The 15810-nt window shown below is 41.5% G+C and overlaps 1 protein-coding gene across 1 annotated transcript in view; it reads left to right on the forward strand.

Annotated features, from left to right (window-relative positions):
- IFT140 (intraflagellar transport 140) overlaps positions 1–15810 on the forward strand; it is an 83091-nt gene that overhangs the window by 4747 nt on the left and 62534 nt on the right. The window contains exons 2-9 of the mRNA XM_058816382.1: positions 234–409; positions 1518–1739; positions 5117–5238; positions 5897–6039; positions 9696–9871; positions 12912–13003; positions 14130–14236; positions 15378–15526. Of these exons, the coding sequence (XP_058672365.1) occupies positions 263–409; positions 1518–1739; positions 5117–5238; positions 5897–6039; positions 9696–9871; positions 12912–13003; positions 14130–14236; positions 15378–15526 (1158 nt within the window). The 5' untranslated portion in view covers positions 234–262. The remainder of the gene's footprint in view (positions 1–233; positions 410–1517; positions 1740–5116; positions 5239–5896; positions 6040–9695; positions 9872–12911; positions 13004–14129; positions 14237–15377; positions 15527–15810) is intronic.

Genomic DNA, 15810 nt, shown 5'->3' on the forward strand with positions numbered 1-15810 from the left:
ACAGAGTGGGAGGCTCAGTGTTTCTCCATTTATTTTTAAATGCCACTCTGACATTGTCATGTCATGTAGTATATGCAACAAGATAATGCTGTAGTTTTATTTTCCCTCTTGTTTTAACCCGTATATATGTCATTATATACAGTGCATAAATTCAATATAAATAGCATATATGTAGTGTATATGTATTATCTGCATAAGCAAACCTGATAGAGATGTTTTTATTCCTTGTACAGGTGTGCAGTCTGAGACAGCTCCTGTTTTTATGGCTGTGTACGTGGATCATCGAACAGATGCTCCTGATTCTGTTGCCTCCCCTTCCCATATAGCATGGCACCCACTTCATCCACTCCTGGCAGTTGCTTCTATCAGCACAGCAGGTGGGGGCTGTGTGGATATCTACCTGGAACAGGTGAAAAATCAACAACTTTGCTTTTGCTCTTGATGCAGAGTCACAGAATTGCAGGATGGTTTAGATTGGAAGGGACCTTTAGGATCATCTTGTCCCAACCACTTGCCGTGCAGGGACACATTCCATAGACCAAGTTGCTCTGAGCCCCATCCAGCCTGGCCTTGAACACTTCCAGAGACATGAGATGTGTGAGAAGTCACACAGCTTCTCTCAGCAACCTTTATCATTGTTCTAATTTAAAACTTCACATTTTTAATCTCTGTTTTTGCAGGCTTACATATCCTCCTGAAATATCTCTGGGTTTTAATTACTGTCTGTGTCCTGTGCTATATGGAACATGACAGATTCATCAGCCACTCATTATATGTATTTTTAAAAAGATCTTCATAAATTAAATTGATCTTTCTTTTGAAATTTGATGTTTGCAGTCTATAAGTCTTGTTTGTGATGATTACTGATTAGGTTTTTCTTCTCATAGTGTGAGATTTTCAGACTTGTATGTAAATGAACGCATGCTGCTGCTTTTTAACTCTTAAGTGAGTAGAACATACTAAGAAATGGAAACTGAACAAATCACTCTACCACCTCAAGACTGAACTGGTTTTCTGCCTGTAGACAGATATTTCTTTTGCATACTCTAACTTTTACATGAGAGCCTTGTGTAAGACTTTGGTTTGCATAATTTTAGAGAAGTAGCACTAAAAGTATCTAAGTCTGCAGCAGACTTACTGAAACATCTCTCTTAATACAATAGCCTATAAAATGTGTACTTTTCAAAGTGTATTCTGAAAAATTGTTTTCCAAGTTTAAAAAACGGAAAAAGAAATACTTAGAGAGGTTAAATGATTTGCGTGAAATGTTCTTGTGAACCATGTCTAAAGGAGGATCTGCCTTTAAGAGCTGTTGAAGCATTAGATTATTCTATGTCCTTAGTGATGTGCTTTGTTCTTTTTCAATAGCTGGAACTTTTTTTTACTTTGAAATATGCTTGAAGCCTTCTTATATCCTTTATATGGGAGAGAAAGCTTGATATTGACTGGGCTATGAATTGGAAGGTTTGGTTGCTGAGTTTCCGCTGGACTGAGCTCCCACTGATTTTTGTTTGCAGGGAGAACATGTGCCTGATTGCCATGCTGAGAGAAGCTTTCAGGTCACATTACTTGCCTGGCACCCTTCCAGACCCATTCTGGCATCAGGATGGGAGACAGGAGGAGTTCTGATACTGAACAAACAAGACAAGGAGCAGCACACTGTACCCCCAAATCACAGCGCCAAAATCACAGTCCTGAGCTGGAGTACAAGTGGTACCTGCCTTGTGTCTGGGGATGGGGTGAGTAGCTGAAATGCCATATGGGTTTGATGTGGAACACAGTCTTGGAAGCTCTGTAATAGGAAAAGATCATGGAAAGGAGATCAATGGGGAAGGGAGACTTGTGTGGGAGGGAAATTTCTTTTCCTTAGGTACAATTAAAACTGATAGGGAATAAAATAAAGTCGTAGTGTTTTAATTTTTTCTACAATATTATTCTACAATTAAAAAATTGCCATTCTATAATTTTTCTTTAAATAAAATTGTGTTGGATCTCAGTGAGTGCTGAGCATTGATGAAGGTTTAAGGCTATTTCATGGATGGAGTAATTGAGGTATAGACCATTTGAATTCTTTTGCTCCTGTCCATGCACAAGTTTTAGGGCAGACTCAAGAATAGCTGTTGAGAAACAAATTCCAGCTACAACATATTCATCCATTCTGAGTGCAGAGCAGTGCTCACAGGAAACCCATGTTAATCCCTCTTTTTCTGGTTTTATGAATGCTTTAGTATTGTGTCACATTGATTGTATTGGGAAATGTGACACACTATTTCTTGATGAACTGGTTCCCCTTTTACATAGTGAAGTGAGAAAGTAGCTATTGAATATTCAGGATTAAGTATTCATAGAAGATTCTGATTTTGCCAGTTCCTGAGTCAGCAAATGAAGAAAAAAATGCATTTTTTTCCCTGTATTTTCCCTGATTCAAACTTGAGCTTGCCCAAGAATTTCAGTTCTGCTCTTACCTATATGTTAGAATTCCCAATGTTCTTATTGGGAAGAAAGGTTATTTTTATTCATTGTTTGTAAAGTTCTGCTGCTACATTTGACAGAAATGCAGAAATTCAAAATTGAGTAAAAAGAGAATTTATCATCTTCTTTTTTAGAAAAGAGAAAGTTCTTCCCAGGCAAAAGATGGACACATCTCAGTGTAGCTGAGGCCTTAATCATAATGAGCCAATACATTGATATAGACAGAACTTACAAATACTTTTCAAATTTATTTCAAACCGGTGTCACTATGCCATGCTCTGAGGTGTAGCACAGATATTCTTCATTTCTTACATGTTGTCCAATAGTTTATATGTTTATTTTTAATATTTTTCCCATGAGGGTTTATTTTTAGGAAACTTCCATTAGGTGAGCGCTGCCAGGATCATGTTCTGCTTATATTAGAGGAAATTCTTTAGAAATAAGATAAATATTTGGATCCTGATTAAGTTTCTGTTTCAGCTAGAGGCTGATTGGGCACTGGAAAGGCTCCCCAGGGACAGCTCAGAGCTGCAAGGCGTCCAGAGCTCCAGGAGCCTTTGGACAAGCACTCGGGCACAGGGTGGGATTGTTGGGTTGTCTGTGCAGGCCAGGAGTTGGGCTTGGTGATCTGTGGGAGTCACTTCCAGCTGAGTGTATTCTGTGATTCTACCTTCACTAGGATTTCTGTCATTGTACATGCTGAAATGCAAGAAAATTATTTGAAAATAACTTCATAAAGTTGGAATAGGATACTGTGAAAATCAGAAGCTTTTATTTTGTTTTAAGTAAAAAGAACATGAGTGATTTCCACGTTTTGATCACACAGAGGATCTAGGTGCTTTCTATAATGAAAGCCTATTTGTAAGGCAAATTGCTTTCATACCAAGTAACTAAAGCTTTATGTTTTTAAAAATTATTGGGAAGTTACAGGATGGAATCAGAGAATATCTCCATTTGGAAAGGACATTTAGATAGATGATAAGGTCAATGTCCTGTGTCCTTTAAAAATATAATTTGAAAACAGATGAGTTCTGCATCCTTTCCAGTGTGACTTAGGAGAGGTAGTGAGCCTTTTTTGTTTCCAATCTCCTGTGCTTCTAACTAAGAATTGAGATTGTGCAAGTCAGTTATCTGGATACAGGCTGGAATATCTAGAAGGAGGTGGAACGAAGGTCAGCAGCTTTAGAAAGCTGCAGGCTTTTCCTCCAGCTTATGAATGGTGCAGGTGATTTTAGTTGGGATCCTTGGAAATTGGTGGCATATAAAGCTGATGGCAGAGTGAGAGGAGGAACCAACAAGGTTGGTTCATAGGATCCTGTGATGTTCAGAGGTAACTAACAAACATTTTATGAACTGCAAGTATCCTCTTGGGACAGGAGTACAGCAGTGTCACAGTTGCACAGCTGAGTGGCATTCTTTAACCTGCAGACACATAGCACTTAATAAACAGTTTTGGACGGTATAACTCTTGCCATCTTACCGTTGAAAAGAAGTTAGAAGTTTGAATCTTAGGAAAAACAGAAAGAAATGTTACTTTGGAAGGCCTCAGCTGCATCTTGTGTGGCTTCTAGTTAGAATTGTGAAGAATAAGTGACCATTGCTGCCACTTCCAGGAAAAGGATGATACTTCATTGAAAACAATAAATAAAAATAGAGCGAATTCTAATACCACTTTATGGTTCTCTATCTTAATGAAATAAAATGAGATTGAATTTGATATTGAAAATTGTTGCTGGGTTTTTTTATGTAGTGCTTACATGGAACGTTCCTAAATGCAATTTGGTTTCATAAATACTAGCATAACAACAACAATAAATAATCTTCTTCGCATTCCAACTGTGAGGATATACTGTAAATCAGTTTGTTGGAATTTGTCTCCACACTTTTTAGTCACCAGGGGTTTGTTGCTCCTGAGCTGCCACTGCAGGGTGTGAGTTATGTCAGCACCTGTGCCAGGCTCAAGGGCTGGCCTGTGTTGACCACTGAGTTAATTAGCTAATCAGACTTCCTTTCTTTAGCATATATGATTTTTCTAGTTACTAGATTATTTTTCTAAAAGTAAGTTCTTGATTTTTCTAAAAGTAAGCTCTTGAATGTCTACTCCGAAAGAGGAGGAAAGCTCCAGAAATTAAAAAATTCTGCCCTTAGTCTTTCTACACCCTGTGACTTTACATGTCTAATCATATACCCATGCTCATCTACATCAGTTTTGTATACACTTACTGAGGGATGCATATGCTCTGCTATCCTTTATTTCAATTGCTAAAAAATAAGCTATCAGACTACTTTCAAGAAAGAATGTGGAAAGGACATTATCAAGACAAATATTTACGTCTGCTGCTTGCAGAAGAAAAATAAGACTGTTCCATGTAATTGCTCTGGCAGTGTGATTTAACTAAAAAAGGATAGGGCCAATAAGCTTTCTTTAGATAATTTGATTTTAAGGGAGCAAATAATATAATGTTAAAGATAGCTTTGATTCCCTGTGGCTTAGTTTTAAGTGGGTGTAATTGTATGTGTCAACTAAACAAAAGGAAGGGTGTTGCTCCATCAATAAAACATTTATTTTTATGTGCAGTGATTAGCTTGAGTCTGAATTCTCATCTGTGTGCAAAGGGTAATGAATTAACTTGTCTTTTTCTAGCACGGTGTCTTGTGTCTGTGGAAAATGGACCATCGGGGCAGAGTGCAGGGTCCTGCCCTGGTTAAGCAGGAGTATGGGAAATGCTTGTGGCACTGTGTCTTTTGGCCACCCCCTCCTAGTGAGTGAGTATTGGCCCCATCAGAGCTCTGATAGACCAAGTCTTTGTCTTGTTCCACAGAAAGAAAGTCCTACCCACAAATAGACTATTTAAAAATATATAAAAATGTTCTTTTCCTAACTGCCCTATACTTCCAAGCTCTTCTCCCGCTCTGATAGCTGGCTCTGTGTCCTGTGTGCAGTAACTGCTCTTCTTTCTCTTCTCCACATCGTCTGTTGGTTGCTGTTGACTCTTCTGTCTTCGTTCTTCTAATTAGCAATATTGCTGATTGTGGAAAGCCATAAACACACTGGAAACACAATTATCATTATATTCTTGTCAAAAATAATTAAAAGTCAGTTCTTAAACATTATTATTTTTTTCGTCTCCAAGCAAGAAATGGGAAGCAGCTGTACTGAAAAATAATAGTCCTCCTTGTCTGGGCTTTTCTGTTTCACATCTCTGAAAAAATAATGATGTGTTTTGAAAAAAAGGTGAAATAATGCAAATGAAAACTAATATTGAAATTTTGTTTTGTATTTTTTTGAATCCGCCCTTTTTTCAATCAGTGTATGAAATATTTGTTCTCTTTATACAATATGCTTTATTAACTTCTCATCCATTCTTTGAGACTGAACCTACAGTTATGAAAAGAATTAGGAATGAAGTATCTCTCTTTTCAGGGACTTTGTACAGCTGGCAAAAGCAGCTGTGAGTGGTGATGAGAAAGCCTTGGATATGTTTAACTGGAAGAAAGCTGGAATAGGACCACCTCTGAAAACAGCAGTCCAGGAAGGACTCTCCTTCTTTATCACTTTGGCAGATGGTAAGAGCAAAACCACTTTTCCATTTGGCTGGGAAGTTGTTTCCTTAGAGCTTCAAAATAGCCCAGTGCATGATAGTCTTGGGGTATATTCATATATCCCTCATATTCATATATTCAATAGGGTAGAGTCTTCTATAGGAGTTGTAGAATGTTTGGTAAGAAATGAATAAAACTACTAAAATCTTATCTTCAGGATGGTTTTGTTCACAAGGGTACCAGAGGTACTGGGTTAGTCAGGTTCCAAAGAAGTGGGTATGAGGAAAACAATCTCTAACACACAAGTGTAGATAAAATTAGCTTTTGTGCAAAGCCTCAAAATAATGCATGTGTTCTTTTTTCTATAAATAGGCAAATTCTGCTAAAGCATACGTCTTAAATTCTCAATTTTCTTTTCAATTTTTTCTCATGCTTTGAAATGATGCTTTAGTCTTACAGACCAACAAAAAGTCTGAGAATCTGTTTTGTTTAGTTTGCTGCCTAATAGTATTTCTTCTCTGTATTTTCCTCTTCCTTGCCTTTTACTCTTCCCTGTCTTTTCCTATCCTTTTTAGTCTTCTGGGTACTAGTTTTCTCTAAGCTAACTTTCTTCCCACCCCAAATTTTTTTGTGATGCCATCTCTCTGTAATTTGCTCTCTCTGAACTGGAGCCAAAATGTGTGTGAGAAGTTGCATAATGGGTGTTTCTGGTAGGTGATTCGAGTCATCCTGTTGATTCAAATGTTAACTGTTCTGAAAACGTTTCAGTTATGCTGGTTCTGCAGCTCTGTTACAATTTGATTCAGTGTTGTACCAAAATTGACACCCCTTGTTTACACCAGTACGGCTTGCAGGAGGGGCATGGGCCAGCTGCGTGGTTGGTTTGCAGTGTACCTTCTTTTAATGTGTGAATACAAGCCTCTTTACTAGAAGGGTACCATTTAAATGGAAAATGGACACAAGGTGCTTCATAAAGATACAGGGGGAGAAGCTTTAGGAAGCTGTGCCCATTCCGTCCTCACCTTCAAAGCCGCTGTTGTGATGGTGCAGAGCCCCATCTAGGGACAGGCTGTGTGTCCTGCAGGTGCTGTCCTGGGCTTGGGCCTCTGCCTCGGGTTGAGACAAGTCAGGAGGAAACGTCTTGAAAGGGGAATCTCCTCTGAAAAAAAGGCCGGTTTGTGGCACAACCTCTTCCCATCAGACGAAAGGAATTTCTTGGAGAAAAGGGAAAAAACCTGTTTATTTAACACAGAGAGTGCATGCCGGCACGGGAACAAGAATGAATAATATTAGATATGAAAACCTTCTCGCTGTGGAGAAAGCTGGTGGATTTGAGAGTCCTGCTTGGCTTCTCCCGAGGTCTGGAGCCGGGTGTCCCTGCAGCCTCCCCCCTCTGGGCTGCGGCATGGGACTCCAGGTGATGGCCTGGTGTTCTGGGCTGGAGCAAAGCCGAACAGTTCCAGAAGAAGAAGCCACAGTCCCGGGAAAAACTTCTTGACTCAGCTAACATATAAAGCTAGCTACAAGGAGAAGAATTTAACTCTCTTCTCTCCTGAGAAAGAGCGGGGGAGAGTCTGTGTTTGAACACAAACTGATGAAAGAATTCCCCCGGCTTCTTCCCCTCTCTCGGACCTAGCTTAAAGTTACAGAACCTGTGTCTGGGCATAAAGTAGATGATAAGGGATACAGTATTATAAAGTCACCCCAAGACAGCCTCCTTGTCATACTTCTCAAATTTCAATCAAATGATACTGTCTGACTGTTCCTTGTGAGCAGCTTCATTGCTTGGGTTGGTTTGAGTGTATGTGTTTTGGACTCAGTTTTTAATCTAGTAATGATCTGCTCTAACTCACAAATGTCCTGAGAAGAACTTGGAGGTGTTGGTGAGTGAGAGCTGGATATGCCCCAGTTGTGTGTGCTGACTCCCAGAAATACCCTGTGTGCTGGGCTGATCCCACAGTGTGGGCAGCAGGGGAGGGGGGGATTTTGCACCTCAGCCCCACTCAGGTGAGACCCCCACCTGCAGAATTGCCTCCAGCTCTGGGGTTATCACCACAGGGGTTACATGGAGCTGTTGGAATGAGTCTGGAGGAGGCCATGTAGATACTTCATGGACTGGAGCCCCTCTGCTCTAGAGTTAGGCTGGGAGGAACCTGGAGAAGAGAAGGCTTCAGGGAGAGCTCAGAGCCCCTTGCAGTGCTTAAGGGGGCTCCGGGAGAGCTGGAGAGGGACTTTGGAGGGCTTGCAGGGACAGGACAAGGGAACGGCTTCCCACTCCCAGAGGACATGGTTAGATGGGATATTGGGAAGGAATTGTTCTCTGTGAGAGTGCTGAGGCCCTGGCACAGGGTGCCCAGAGAAGCTGTGGCTGCCCCTGGATCCCTGGAAGCGTTCAAGGCCAGGCTGGATGAGGCTTGGAGCAACCTGGACTAGTGGGAGGTGTCCCTGCCCCTGGCAAGAGGATTAAAAAGAGATTAATTTTTAAAGTTCTTTCAAAACCAAAATGTCCTGTGATTTAAGAAGATGAGGATATCTATGCAGGGTTTTATTGCAGGGAGAAAATAAAGCAGTGGGACAGGACTTGGATCAGCCATAGAGTGGCCACAGGCCCAGCACAGTGAGCACCCCCTGTGCTGGATGCTGCTGGGGCACCTGGATTCTGGGCCTCTCATGACAAGAAAGACCTTAAGGGGCTAGAGTGTGTCCAGAGAAGGGAACAGAGCTGGAATAGGGTCTGGAGCACAAGTCTGATGAGGAGCAGCTGAGGGAGCTGGGGGGGCTCAGCTTGGAGAAAAGGAAGCTCAGGGAGGACCTTCTGGCTCTGCACAGCTCCCTGATGTTCAGGCAGGTGGGGATTTGGGCTCTGCTCCTAGGGAGCAGGGAGCAGGACAAGGGGAAACAGCTTCAAGTTGTGCAAACTGGTGGAAGGAATTTCTTTGCAGGAAGGGTTGTTAGGCCTGGGAATGGGCTGCCCTGGGCAGTGGTAGAGTGATCATCCCAGGAAGTGTTCAAAAATGACTAGATGTGGCACTTCACTGTATGGTTATTGGGTGTGGTGCTACTTGGTCAAAGGTTGGACTTGATGATTTTGGAGGTCTTTTCCACCCTTAATGATTCTGTGGTTCTATGGTTATAGAGTAGTACAACTTAATGACATTATAATGGCTTTTAAAATGTTGGTGGGTGCATTAGTTACCAAAGTCAGTGTTTTTAGAAAAACACTGTCCCATTTGCCAGTGAAATTATGGATTAAAGCTGAATTTGGTGTGTGGTGCAGTGTTTCCTAAGCAATGAAGAACTTCAGGTCTGCAGTTTTCCATCATCTCAACTATGCTGTAAATTGAACCAATTCTTAGCTGCCATTCTTCTTTCACAGATTTTTTTTCTCAGACTGAAGGTTTCAGATGCTATCATTCATACAGAAAGTTTATTTGCAGTTTAAAATTATTTAAAGTATTCCCCTTTGGATCTTCTAAATGGGGAAAAATATGCTTTGGTTTATTGCTCTGGTCAGCTATGGTACTGTCTATCCTGAGAGGAACTAGAAAATGAAAGAATTTTTGTTATTTTTACATTTTCAGCACTTGAGGAATGTTTTATTAAGGTAGAGAGCATCAGCTTTGGCTTTTGTAGCTAAAAGGTGTCAACTGAAATCTGCATCTGATTTATTTGTCCTTCAGGTTCTGTGCACTATGTGAATGAGAAAGGGAAGACAAGGCAGGTATTGTCTACGGACAGTCTGGTCCGAAAGCTCCTGTTGCTGGAGGAAAGAGATGTTTTACTTGTAATAACAGAGACTCTGCAGTTGTCTTTACATGCAGTTTCTCCCGAGGGAGAAGCAGAAGAGCTCATGAAGGTAAGAGTCATACTACAGGATAAAGCTGCAATATTTATTCTTTATAAGTTTGTTTCGTTTTTTGATTATTGCTATTTTGCTTCCAAATGAATCAACTCTCATATTTGTTTCTCAGATAATATGTTGATGAGGAAGCAAGAATAGCTTATCTGAAAGCGGAATAGAATGATGTGGTACTGAACTTGGAAAGATGGTTTTCATCTTTTCTTCCTGTTTTTTCATAGTTTTTTTCATTTTGACCCTATCTTAATTCTTTTACACTTACTTTCAGTTTCTTAGTGAATTACAGAAAAATTGGAAATTCCAGTTGTCCTGGTTGCAGAGGTGGGTGGTGCTTAGCACCATGTAGGTGCATCTAAGTTATTCTATGCCACCTATATCATCACTGTTTTTGTGGAGAAAACACACACACCCCATTAAGTGGGCACCATTCTGCCTTGCTCTCTCTCATGGGGAGGTTGTCAGCATCAGCCCTGCAGACTCTGTCTTCTGCCCCTGCCATCCACCCTCTTCTGTTTTCTCTGAGACACTATGGGATATGGTGCTGAAAGGAAAGCAGCAGAACACAGAACTGATGTATGTTGAATGGCAGCACTAATGGGGAGACCGTGGGCAGGGGGCAGGGAAGGCCCCCAGTCCAGCCCAAGGGAGCCCAGCCAAGCCCAGTCGAGCCAAGCCCATTCCAGCTAAGCCAGGCCAAAAGGAGTGCAGCAGAACTTCAGGGAAGTGGCAGCAACCTGTAGGATCAACGCCCAGTATGGCAGAGCAGTAGAAGCAATGGTGCAGGCATTTGTGTGGAACTGAGCCTAGCAGGGCATCCATCTTGGATGACCCAGTTTTGGGGAGGGTCTGTTTGCTGTTGTTTTTTGTTGTCTTGGTCTGGGAGGGGCGGGAAGCCTCTTGCCACGCTGCCTTTGTTTGCAACAGCATGTGGGAACCTGGGGAAGTCATGTGGACACAACCTATGGGGACCACCATTTTGGTTTTGGTCTCAGCAGCCACATAAAATTAATTTTTTGTGGCTGAAGCACTTTCTGGTTTTGGATATTTTTTTAAATTCATATTGCTGTTTCTTATTCCATTGCTTTTTGCTCTCAGTAAATTATCTCAATCCATATTCTCTGCGCGTCTCCCTCCCTTACCGGAAGGGGCAGGAGAAGGGCCATGGCTTATTTGGCATTTAATTTTTTGCTGGTGTTACGCCACCACATTTAATTGGTGCCCAAGGTAAGGCTCAAGAGGATTGAGATAACTTTGGTCTAAGCATTTGTGTTTTAGGTAGAGAGCTCCCTGGTTCTAGTGTTTCTTGGTCTGTTCATGTGGGTATGATACCTAACCCTGCATATGCTCCCATATATGCACCATGTATCCACCACAGTGATCTGTTTCACTGTGACCTGGGAAGCATGCCCTCATTGATATGTCTAATAGGTTTCCTCTGTCCAGTGTACGCCGTGTTAAGATTTAGGACAGAGATTCGTAGGGAAGTTGTCCATAAACATGTCCTGGGATGGATAGTCATTAGTGGTGTGGCATGTAGGAGAAAATGGGCCAGCTTTTGAAAGAGTACTCTACTCCTGGTTCAGAAGTTCACCCCTGAACAACTACAGGGCCCTGATAAAGTGTTTGAAAGAGAATTGCTGTGGCAGTTCCAGAGAGGTGCAACCGTGTGCTGCACCGTGGCTACTATTTATTGGACACTGCTTGTTTTTATGCAGCACCCTCAGAGGGAGGAGGAGGAAAGCAAAGCGGTAGGCACTATACTATGGCCATTCAAACTGCAGCTTACCCACAAGAGCAACCTGTGCTAAGAGCAGTTGCCTGTATTCAGAAGAAGAAATCCAAGACCAAATCAGTTCATGTTGTGAGTGATGAAAAGGAAGCAGGGCCTTCACAACAGGAGGAAGAGACAGGGCCAGAGATAATCACCCAAACCCTATCCCTGAGTGAGCTGTGAGCCATGCAGAAGGATTTCTCACTCCAGTCAGGTGAGCCCCTGGTGACCTGGGTGCTCTGATACTGGGCTGTCGTGGCCCATGATATGAAATTAGATGGTAGTGACACTTTGCAACTGGGATCCGTGTCCTGGCATGCAAGTATTGACCACAGGATTGGGAAAGGACCAGAAAATCTCAGCCTCTGGACGCAACTCCTGTCAAATGTGAGAGAAAGGTTTCCTTGGAAAGATGACCTTTTAGTGCACTGAGACAAGTGGAACACTATGGAGCAAGGTATCTGGTACCTGAGAGAATTAGCTGTGCTGGAGATAAATTTTTAAATAATGAGCAATTCCTTACTAATCCAGACAATATCCAGTGTTCGCAAAACATATAGCAGAAATTCTTACTGAGTGTGCTGATGTCATATGCCAACTCATTGGGAGTGATGTTATGGAAAGAAGGAGAACAAAACGTGGACTATTTGGTTACCAAACCTCAGATATATGAAGAAACTATCTCCACCCCATTATGGCCCCATGTCTCCTCAGTGGAAAGACTGACAGAGGATCTCCAGAAATTAAAAGAGGAAATTAAAGAGAAAATGTCTCACACCCTGGCCTGTGCTATTACAAAATGCTGCTTGTTGGTAGACCCCAAACCTTCACTTTTCTAAGATTTTTTTTCTTTTTATTCACGACAGAAAAACACTAGACACGTGTATTACAGCAGTGTCCACTTCTTATTGATCATTACTTATGTTTGACTAGAAGTAAGATTTGGAATTTCACATTTTAAAGCAGTCTTTATTAAATTCTAAGAGAAGTTCTAGTGCAAAAGTAAAATACTGCTCCTTATCTACTTAATTAACCCACTCCAGGATTTCTTCTGTTAAATTTATACATTGCAGTCTTGATGCATTTTATGGTGATCATTGTCAGAATCATCTGAATTCACTGTCTGAATATGTCTGAATTAACAGACAGGTCTAGTTATTTTCATATTTTTACTGTTTAGCCAAACTGTGCAGTTCAGATGCTCAGTGTCCTTCAGTGTGCTCCTCTGACCTTCTGTAAATGTGTTTATTTGCTAATGGTTAACAGGTGAAGTTGAGTGGGAAGACTGGTCATTCTGCAGACATGATTCTAGTAGACCATAGCCTGGTTGTTACAGCACTAGGTGAGACAGTCATCAGGTAAGAATGAAAGTTGTTCTGGCTGCCCCTGAGAAGGGCCAGCTAAAAGGTACAGTCTGCAATGAACTGAGTATTTTGCTGAAATGTTGGTTGGGGGTTTTTTACCAATAATGAAAAAATCCCAACATTTCCTAATTTTGTTTGTAAAAATAAGTAGAGAAATTAAATGATTTTTTTCTTCTCAAGGATAGAAACTAATTTGGTATGGCTTGCTTTCTCTCTAGGTATTTTATTTTGTCAGGCAGTGATACCTATTCTGTTCCCTCCTTGAGTGTTGTTACTGGTTTATTCTAAAAATAAATCTGGGTTGGGGTTTTGCATGAAAGTGCAGCCCCTTTGCCATTCTTGCCTATGTTACTTTCTGATCCTTAGGATACTCATGGCATCAGCAACCAGAAAGAAATTGCTTACTTTTCAGGACATTTATTTTACTGTAATATAAGACAAGTATTTAAATTACTTATTTCCCTAATCCTTCAAAGTATGTTGCTTTGCCATGCTGTTATGTTACTGTGTTCTGTAGTTTTACCTTTTTTGCAATGTTATCTACCTTGTCTTTACTATGACCTGCTCTACCTGTTCCTCTAACCTTTGGGAGAGTGGGAGTGTTCCATTAATATCAGTATTTCCCTTTATTGAGCCTCTGTCTGCTACTATCAGACAGAATCTTTTGTTCATTTTGTGAGAATGCAATAAAGACCAACTATCAAGAAGGAATAGCTTCATGGCAGTATTTAGTTGTAGAAAATAAATCTGGAATCCAAAGGACTACTGACTAACACAGGAATATTCTTAAAATAGAGGAGAAGCATAATTAGGGAGGAAGAAAATTGCAACTGGCCCTCACTTCTTTCATTTTTTTTAAAGCTGCACTTGCTTCTGACTTCTTTCTTCCTAGGAGAATATCCCAAAACATGCTGCAGATTAAAAACTCAAAGGAAGAGGAGGAGATTGTTAAGGAATTCACACTCCCCAGGCAGCTTCTGACAATTTAATTTTAAAAATTAAATTATCTAGGTATTGTGGAAATAGTAAGTTAATGCCATGTACAGCATCCTATTGACTGGGTTTGGCAAGACACTTGGAATGAAAAGCATTTTTAACACTCTTGTTTTGTGTGCCTTAGGTTCTGGGATTTGGATCAAGATGAGAACTATGTGCTCTCCCTAGATATGCAATTTGGCTTTGAGGGGGAAGAATGTATTAACTGTGTCTCTTACTGCAGTGCTAAAGGTGAGAAATAACGTGGCAGCTGTGATCTCTGGTGCCAGACCTTGTCAAACCTCAGCCTTCCATGCCCTGTAATAATTTCAGTATGTTTGTCTTGTGACTGAGGATCTCAGTGGTAGTATGTGATATTGAAGATTTTAGTTTGGATTGGAAATATGCCTTGAAAGGTGCAGGGAAATAATTCAATACTCTTGGACTCACTGTGGAGCTGTCTTGTGGCATCTGAGCTGGATTCCCTTTGACACCAGTACCCCTGGAATGCCCCTAATGAGCTCCAACATGTTTTGGGCATTCCGTCTACAAGGCTGCACTGCAGCTAATGCAGAATAGAGCTTAGTGACATGTATTGTGTGTGTGCCTGGTCCTTACAACAGATCCTTTCTACAGACCTGCTCCTGGGCACCACCTTTGCTAGCGTAGGCACAGCTGATATCTGCTGCAGTGCTTTTCAGTGGTTGGTTGCCCAAAGTGACTACAAAACTAGCTATTTAAAAATAAACACAAGCCATTGGAGGAATGGCTGAGACTGGGGGGTGCCTGCATGGAGCAGCTTCCTCATGAGAGGTGGATCTGACCTCTGGTTTTTGTGAGCAGTGACAGGACCCAAGGGAACAGCCATAGCTGTGTCCAGCCAGGGGAGCGTTAGACTGCATATCAAAAGTTTCTCCCCCCAGAGGGTGGTCAGGCACTGAGCAGGAAGTGGGGACAACCTCAAGGCTGCCAGAGGTAAAGAGGTTTTTGGACAACACTCTCAGGCACATATTGGGATTGCTGGTACGGTCCTGTGCATGGCCAGGAGCTGGATTGGATGGCCCTTGGGGACTCTTCCAGCTCTGGATATTCAATAGTTCTATATTTTAAGAAAAGGTTAAAATGAAGTAATTGTCTGATGCATTTAAAAAATCACTTCATCTGGTAGCTTAGAAGATGCACCTTACCATGTGGAACTTCTCCCATTGTTTCTTCAGAAAAGTTCTCCAGTGCAGGACTAGGATATTGGTTTGCAGTGAGGAGAGAAATGCTGCTGCTAGGAAGTGACTTCTCAGTACCCAAGAACCAGAGCTTGCTGCCTGTTATGTTGTGTCATGTGGGTTTGTTTATCTGAAGCCCAAGATGAAATGCCTGAAATGTTTGTGAATGGCAGGTATCTTGGCAGCTGGAACCAGCAAGGGGAGAGTAGCAATGTGGAAGAAAGCAGCAGGATCTCATCAGAGCACATGGGCTTCGGAAGGCAAGGAGAAGTGGAAGTTCCAGGCATCTACAGAACTTGAAGGAAATGTCACTCAGATAAAGGTAAAAAAGGAAAGAGCCTCCTTGAATGTTCGTGGACTTCACAAACCTTAGATGAAAAGCCCATCTTTGTGAAACCAGTGAACATGATCTCTATCATATGGGTATGTGTTTCAGCAGAGGCTGGTCCTCCTTCAGAAGCAGGAGGAAAACCCCTGACAATCAAGTAACTTTTAAAATTGGATGGGCAGAAATACTCCCTGTTTGTAGCTAGTCTCTCCATCATATGGCTCGCTGGCAAAACCTTTGGATTCAGCTCCCTGAAATTATTTTCTGGGAAAAAAAGG

Source organism: Ammospiza caudacuta, chromosome 17 (assembly GCF_027887145.1).
Source record: "Ammospiza caudacuta isolate bAmmCau1 chromosome 17, bAmmCau1.pri, whole genome shotgun sequence".
Lineage (NCBI taxonomy): Eukaryota > Metazoa > Chordata > Aves > Passeriformes > Passerellidae > Ammospiza > Ammospiza caudacuta.